This window comes from Topomyia yanbarensis, chromosome 3 (assembly GCF_030247195.1).
Source record: "Topomyia yanbarensis strain Yona2022 chromosome 3, ASM3024719v1, whole genome shotgun sequence".
In the NCBI taxonomy this organism is placed as follows: Eukaryota; Metazoa; Arthropoda; class Insecta; order Diptera; family Culicidae; genus Topomyia; species Topomyia yanbarensis.
Window position 1 is genome coordinate 214,457,762 of NC_080672.1, and position 8,612 is coordinate 214,466,373.

The 8,612-nt window shown below is 44.0% G+C and overlaps 1 protein-coding gene across 1 annotated transcript; it reads right to left on the reverse strand.

Moving 5' to 3' along the window:
• Window positions 1–870: 870 nt before the first annotated feature.
• LOC131687637 (uncharacterized) lies at window positions 871–6,679 on the reverse strand. Its single transcript, XM_058971724.1, has 2 exons — window positions 1,064–6,679; window positions 871–936 (listed from the first exon to the last, which is right to left on the reverse strand). Exons 1-2 carry the CDS (start codon window positions 6,677–6,679, stop codon window positions 871–873), a joined length of 5,682 nt encoding a protein of 1,893 aa, XP_058827707.1.
• Window positions 6,680–8,612: the final 1,933 nt, after the last annotated feature.

An 8,612-nucleotide genomic window follows, 5' to 3' on the forward strand; every position in this document is an offset into this window, starting at 1 on the left:
TTATTTTGAAAAACGTGTTTAATACACCTAACAGTGTGATGAGACATTTCTTATAACTCTTATCACTCTTCGGCTATTATATCGTTTGAGAGCATTTAGAACTTGATGCCTCGCGATGTTTTTTATAACACATACTTCATGGATAGTGGCAGGACTCAGAGAATCGCTCAAATCAGCATAGGACAACATCAGTGCTAGAAATCTCAAACCAAATTAATGGGAAAGCGAAAAAATGGCCCATAAAATAGACATACCAACGAATTATTGTTAATGCTCTGTTAATAAAATATCTATATTGTGGTGGGAAAACTGAATTTTCCTAAAGGGGTTTGTTGGATTATGAATTTTCGGATTCTTCGTAGCGAATCCACCAATTAGTTCTGATGTAAAATGCTAAAAGCTAAAGGGTATATTTCAGTACATATTTCGTAAGTAATAAAGCATGGAACTCACATCTGATAACCTCCAATTTTACAATAATCCAACAGTTATATGCTCATCTGATTAAATTCACGCAGTATCTGTTTTAAGTATATAATAGTTATATAATAGATATTTCGTAGCCTATAATAATGTATTAACTTTAATCGTACTAAGAAATGAGAAACAAAAGATTACCGTAGGATAAATTCACGTGTTTAACGTCTGCACTTTTATATTATATGCCGGTTTAGGATGACTTGCTCTCGGTCTTATGACAAATCGCCCTCGAACTGTCTCGCCTGTCATTGTCAATCGCAGTAACGACACTGCACACGAGGGGACGTGTAGGTTCGGTCGTAGTCACCGTAACATTCCCCTGACCGTAACACTGGTCACCGCTCTGAGTGCCAGTTTTACCAGAATCCAGATCCAGCACCGCAAGTTTCGCTACCGGTCTTCGAAGCACTCCGGCTGATGTTTGCACCCACGCTTGGCGTATTCGGCCGTCTTGACCTTTGCGAACCCTCAGAACCCGTCCACGCACCCATAAATTGCGGAGTCCATCGTCAATAATTATTACCAAATCTCCTTGCTTCACCGATCTTACTTCCCCAAACCATTTTGTCCTTCTTGATATTACAGGCAGATACTCGCGGATCCAACGCCGCCAGAATAGATCAACCATGCGACGACAATGGTCCCAGTCACTCCGACATATGGCATTCGACTCGTAGATTTTCCTCGGAGTCTGCACGACTCCGTTGGAACTCATAAGGAGGAAATGATTGGGTGTTAATGATTCTTGGTTGCCTTCATCCAAAGCTAGGAAGGTCAAAGGCCTGGAATTGACAATACCTTCGGCCTCCACTAATACCGTTCCGAACATCTCTTCCGTTGGAAGCTTGGTAGTTGTCATCGCGTAGAAAGCTGTTTTAACTGAGCGTACCATCCGCTCCCAAGCGCCGCCCATATGCGGAGCGGACGGAGGGATGAAAAGCCATCTCGTACTGGCGTTTGTGAAGGTCTCCGCAAGGCTTTCATTAATGCTTTTAATCTCGCTTCGAAGTGCGTTGCAAGCACCGAGAAAGTTTGTCGCGTTATCGCTGTATATTTCTGATGGTGAGCCACGCCTGGCTACAAAACGCCGAATTGCCATCTTGCATGACTCGGTTGAAAGCGAATGCACGACTTCTAGATGCACCGCACGGATGGAAAGACATGTGAATAACGCAACCCAGCGTTTCACGTTGCTTCGACCAACTCTAATAGTCATTGGCCCGAAATAATCCAGACCGACGAATGTAAATGGCCGGAAGAATGCTCCTAGTCTGGCAGCTGGTAGAGGGCTCATTCTAGGTACCGATGGTTTCGCTTTACGAATCTTGCATTGCTGGCACTCTCTGGTTACGCTTCGAACGACAACGCGTAGGCAGGATACGTGGAAACGCTGGAGCATTTCGTTGATCACCGTTTCCCTATTACCATGCAGGAACTTGTGATGATACCACATTATGATGATGGTCGTAACGTGGTGATTCCGAGGGAGTATGATGGGGTACCTTGTGTCGTAAGCCGCGAACGAAGCCAGGCTGATTCTGCTTTCCATACGCATGACCCCTTTCTCATCAATGAATGCAGCAAGTTTGAAAAGCCTACTATCGCAGCCTAATTTCGAGCCTCCTTTCTGAGTGCCAATAGAAGACAGTATGTCCACTTCCTTCGGGTAGACCTCCTTTTGAATCGCACGAAAGACCCACGTCTCCGCTGTTGCTAACTCTTCTTGGCACAATGGACCCTTTGTAGTGGGATGTTTTCGGGCTTTGGCTTTCAAATTGCCGACATATCGCACAACGTACCCGACGGTTCTAGACAAACGGTGCCATTTCGAAAATCTCTCCCAGTCGAAAACTGAGTGAACTACATGATGCTCGATCACCAAATTGGACCGTCGCTCCTCGGTTGTATCGTACATGACATCGGAAGATGACGGCCAGTACTCCTCATTAATATGCAAAACTTCAGGGTCCCCAAACCAGCGACCCTCCGGGGTTAGATTAGGCTCGCCTTTCCACTTTGTAGCATCATCAGACGCATTCATATCCGAAGGAATCCAACGCCATTCAGTAGCACGTGTCTTCTCCAGAATCTCTCCGACGCGGAATGCTACGAACTGGCTATATCTTCGTTGATCCGAATTAATCCATCCCAGCACTGTTTTAGAATCGGTCCAAATGAATCTCTTCGCAATAGGTAGAGTGTGAGTGGAGCAGATGTCTTCGACTAGACGCGCTCCTAACACCGCAGCTTGAAGTTCCAGCCGAGGCACGGACGTCAATTTGAGAGGGGCGACCTTTGCCTTCCCAGTCACTAATGCGCAAGGAATTTTTCCATCTACCTCGGCGCGTAAATAGGCCACACACGCGAAGGCGGCTAAACTGGCATCTACAAACATGTGTAATTGTATATTCTTGACTTTCGATGACAGCTGTCTTGGAAAATAGCATCGCGGCACTCGCACCGCTGCTAAGGAAGGGAAAAGGGCAACCCATTGGTCCCATCGTTGTCTTAACTCAACAGGAATTCTTTCATCCCACGTAACCTTGCTGCGCCAAACGTCCTGGATTAGGATTTTCCCATGAATGGTAAAGTGTGAAAGAAATCCCAGAGGATCATATAAAGTCATCACCGTCTTCAGCAGCTCTCTCTTGGTAGGCCATTCAGGTACCGCCACAAAATTAGCCGCGTACGTGAACGCATCTTCTTCCGGTAACCACAACACTCCCAACACACGTTCCGAACAGTGGCCAGTCTCCATCGAGAACTCCTTAACGTCGGCGCTCGTTGTTTCACCCAGCTTTTGCAGAACTTCCTTCGAGTTGGACATCCACCCACGAATAATAAATCCGCCTCGGGAATGAACAAAAGCAACCTCTTTCGCTCTCTTGATCGCTTCATCTTCACTGTCCACGCTGTCCAGATAGTCGTCAACATAATGTTTACGTATTTTTGCGTCTGTAGCTTCTGGATATCGATCTGCATATTCGCTTGCGTTTAGGTTCTTAACAAATTGTGCCGAACACGGCGAACTGGCAGCTCCGAAAGTGGCCACACTCATGAAGTACACTTGTGGCTCATGGTTTGGGTCATCTCTCCATAAAATTCGCTGGGCGTGTTTATCTTCCTTTCGCATAAGCATCTGGTGAAACATTTCTTTCACATCCGCACATAGAGCTATTTGTCGTTCTCGGAATCCGGTTAGAACTGACTTCAACGGTACAAGCAGATCCGGCCCCTTACTCAGCATTGTGTTTAAGCTCATCCCATCCACTTTCGCTGCTGCGTCACAGAAGATGCGGATTTTACCTGGCTTTTTAGGATTAATAACCACGCCCAGTGGTAAATACCAAACTTTTCGTGGATCCACCGCGATCAGATCAGCCTTGGATGCTTTCTCAATATACCGTTTTATTTTGTACTCCTCTATCTGCCTACGAACATTGGAACCGAGTTCAGGATCCGCCAACATACGTCGCTCCAGACATTCCAGCCTTCGCACAGCCATGAAGTAGCTATCAGGAAATTCGAAGGTATCGTACTTCCACAACAACCCGATTTGGAATCGGAAGCCTACGCGCAATGTGGTAATTTGCAGAGTCCGCCTAGCTCGTTGATTTTCTTCGGACTCTAAGTTTCGTTGTAGGGACACTCCCATATTCTCAAGGGAAAAGTACTCCTTGACTATATTGTGCAAGTCCTCATCCTCATGTACGCACTGGCACATGTGCATGCTGAAGCATGGTTCATTCCTCATCGTTGCTATCGGACCATGAATTGACCACCCTAGTCTAGTTTTGGTGCCGATAGGCTCATCTAGTAGCCTTTCACGCCTTTTCAAGGTGACACTTAAATGAGCATTGTCATTACCGATTAGAATCTTGGGAACGACATCCTTGTAATCCGGAATGGGTAGTCCAGCCAAATACGGATAACGTTCAACAAGATCCTTATAGCATAGGGTCTGCCTTGGTAATCCCAAGCTTTTCACCGTTCGAGCTTCAGAAATGGTGTACTTCTTTCGGTGTGTAACACCTGATATGTCCAACTTCACCCGCTTAGATTGCTCTTCGGAACGAGTAACATTACCCGTCCAGGCCAGACATAGATTATCGGCTTTACCATCAACATCAAGGAAATTCGTAATAGAATCCTCTACCAACGTTATCGACGAACCGTCGTCTAGGAAGGCGAATGTCGTGATCGATCGTGTCTTTCCGTGGAGTGTCACAGGAACAATGCGAAAAAGGGAACCTCTCCCGGTGTGATGATGATTTTGCACTGCATTGTTGTTTGACGTAGATGCATCGCTTCTCTTTGAGATAGAATGCAGCATCGGGTGATGTCTATAATCACAACCATCTATTCCACACCGCCCTTTCGACTTGCATGGACGCCTTCCATGCGAAAATAAACAAATACGACAAAGCGATAGTTTTTGAACCAATTTCCATCGGTTATCGACGTCCCACTTTTTGAACGTAGCACAATCCTTCACTTTGTGCAAGGGGTCTTGGCACACCAGGCACTGCCTCCCCGTTGAACAATTTTCCTCGGGCTTAGGGTGGCTGACAGTAGGCGCTGAATGTGGATTGCAGAAATTCTTTTCCTTTGACTTGTCGTTCTTTTGATGATTTGGTTTTGCGTCAATGGTCAGAGTAACCTCTGTGGCCGCAGACACAATCATGGACATGTACGCAGCAAACGTTCGAAGATCGGCTCCTGGTTGTTGACGTTTGACCATCGCCCAGTCCAGCTTGAGGTTCGCAGGAATTTTTTCCACTAACTCATAAAGCAACGTTGGATTGTTCAAATGTTCCTCCTGGTTACTAGCGTGAAGGTGGTCACAGAGGTTCTGAACTGCCATTCCGAATCCGATGAGCGTCTCAAGTTTGTCTGACTTCGGTGCTGGAACTTCTCGAACCTTCTTCAGTAGAGCGTACACCAAGATTTCCGGTCTCCCATATAAATATAAAGTCTGTAGCGTGGCTAAGACTTGTGGAACTGAATCCGGAATCAAAAGCCTACTTCGAACAGCTTCCAAAGCGCCTCCTCGTAGACAACGTTGCAATCGCATCAAATTTTCCGCGTTTGTAAACCCACAAGCATTAGTGGAATTGGTGAATGAACTAATAAATAAAGGCCATTCTTCCGGGTTCCCTGAGAACGGAGGGAGCTCCTTCGACATCACCTGGCGTGCAGCTAGCTGCCGCGATGTGGGTCCTATTTCGTTTTCCGTCGGTGGTTGGACGGCGGGAGGATTATACATGCCCATTCGCGGTGGGTGTTCCCATGGTAGCTCAGGAGGTAAGGGACAATGTCGATCGTATTGATTAATATAATTCGGGAAAGGAGGAAAATATACAGGAAACGAATTACTAGTACCACCCTGATTGCCTACCGGTACGGGTATCGTGGTACCTTGCGATATGCTTACTCCAACTGACGGATAATTACTGTTGCCCTGATTTACTATCTGCGCTGGTATCGCACAACCTTGCGAGTTACTTACTCCTATTGATGGATTTCCTCCAACTATTGCGCTTCCATGCGGAAACCAAAACGGATATTGTTGAGACGTTCGATTTAACAACCCACCCAAACTGCTCAAATTCGGTGGACCACCCACAGCCGATTGAATGACGGGTTGTGTCACTGATGGATGGTTTGCACACACCGGCGCGACGGAACTTGATATTGGAGCTGGAATTGCCGACTGGATCGATTGAACGGTCGTCAGGATAGTGCTGGTCTTATTGCACACTGGTGTCGTTGCTGCTATTCCCGTGGAGAGCGTATTAGAAACACTTTTGACAGCAGGGGAGCTTGCTACCGTTTGGAGTGCATCGGAATGCGTGGGATCTGCCACTACAGCGGTCGAAGTCGTAGTCGCAACTGGAACAGTTTCTTGGGTGACTAAGGTTGAATTAACCAAGCCCCCTAGATGTCGCTCTCGCCATTGGTTGACTTTGCTGATGCTGCTTTGGGCAGATTTCCGGCTTTTTAGATCATCACAATCGTTGTCACAATCCTCCTCTAATGCACGAAACTTCTCCTGCAAATATATCGAATCGATTTCGAGCTGCTTTTTCTCCACCTCGTTCTCCTTCAGCAATCTTTCCGCTTCGTGACGTCTGCGTTGCTCCTCCCGTTCGAGCTCTAACTGTCGCTTCATCAGCTCTTTCTGTTGCTGCAGTTTCATAAGACGAAGCTTTGTTCGATTCCGGGTGCTACCTGTGGATGTTCCGACTTCCGAGTTGGCCACGCTGGATGATTTCTGTGGATTTTCGTCTTCCTTGTCGTTAAAGACACACTTCCGACAGCAAAAGTTCTTCTCGCTAATACTTTCCCCTACACCGACGCAGTCGAAATGCCACCAAGATCCGCATTTGTCACAAGCGACCATCCGGCTGTTGTCCGATCCTTGACAAGCCTGACAGCTTTGGTTGTTGTTTGGCATCTTTTAGATCCGTACAGATCTTTTAGTTTGTTGGATTATGAATTTTCGGATTCTTCGTAGCGAATCCACCAATTAGTTCTGATGGAAAATGCTAAAAGCTAAAGGGTATATTTCAGTACATATTTCGTAAGTAATAAAGCATGGAACTCACATCTGATAACCTCCAATTTTACAATAATCCAACAGTTATATGCTCATCTGATTAAATTCACGCAGTATCTGTTTTAAGTATATAATAGTTATATAATAGATATTTCGTAGCCTATAATAATGTATTAACTTTAATCGTACTAAGAAATGAGAAACAATAGATTACCGTAGGATAAATTCACGTGTTTAACGTCTGCACTTTTATATTATATGCCGGTTTAGGATGACTTGCTCTCGGTCTTATGACAAATCGCCCTCGAACTGTCTCGCCTGTCATTGTCAATCGCAGTAACGACACTGCACACGAGGGGACGTGTAGGTTCGGTCGTAGTCACCGTAACAGGGTTATATATTGTACTGAGCCAAAAAAATCGAAATTTTGAATCGATTTGAATTTTATATTTTACTCAAATTTCCAACGCGACTGAGAACTAAGAAATCAACGCTTTTTCTTGAAAAGGGCGATACTAGCAGTGATACCATTCAAAGAAAATCAACAGTGAATATTTCCAGACTTGGTTTTATTTCCTATTTAAGAACTATTGTGTTTTTTGACATCCTAGATTGCATGATTCAATGATCGAAACCCAAAACTTCATAAAGTATTTGAAATTATTAAATTAAAATTTGTTGTCCCATCTATCAGCATTGAAGTATCGCCCTTTCGTTTTTTACATTTCTTATAAAAGAAATGTATAGAATTCGCTCAAACTTTCAAGATTTTTTCCGAGGCCCGGAGGGCCGAGTCTTATATACCAATCGACTCAGCTCGACGATTTGGGACAATGTCTGTGTGTGTGTGTCTGTGTGTGTGTGTATGTAACGGACAAATTCTCATTCGTGTTTCTCAGCAATGGCTGAACCGATCTTATCCAAACCAATTTTAAATGAAAGAACTAAAAAACAGTATGAACGCTATTCATTTGTTTTTGATTCTGATGTTTAGTTTCCAAGATATGAATGTTTGAATGCGTAAAAATGGCATTTTTTGCAGTTTTTTAGAATTATCTGCCGAAATTGACAATATAGATTAACAATTTATATGTTTTTAGACATATAAATTGTTTAACGAATACCTTTCGAACAAGCTATAGATTGTTGAAATCGGATTATTATCAAAAGAGATATTTAACATTAAATGCGGACGAAAAATTTTTATCATTTCCCATTGCCAGAAATATGACCAAAAACATGTAATCTATTATTAACGCCAAAACGGCTTATTTTAGGTCAATAGTATCTTCTGAGAATTTAATGGAGGAAATATGCCCTTTCTTTTGGTATTGTGCTTTTGCTGATTAATCCCCCTATGAGTGAGATATTTTCACAAATTTTCTTGGAAGTGGTTATATCGAAATGATGCCTTCTACAAATTTGTAGCTCTTACTTTTGCGAATAACTTTACTGAAGACTTCATATATCTATTTTGAATACTTTAAAAGTTATGGCTTGTTGTTTGTGGATTACTCTTTGTCGCCTATTTATTGTTCAATATAGAAATAATCCATTGAAATAAGCCAAACAT

Coding starts and splice junctions, on each gene's coding strand:
- LOC131687637 (XM_058971724.1), bottom strand. CDS start 6,679: ATGAAACTGCAGCAACAGAAAGAGCTGATGAAGCGACAGTTAGAGCTC. Junction 937..1,063: donor GGATCCGCGAGTATCTGCCT/GTAATATCAAGA, acceptor GGGTTCGCAAAG/GTCAAGACGGCCGAATACGC.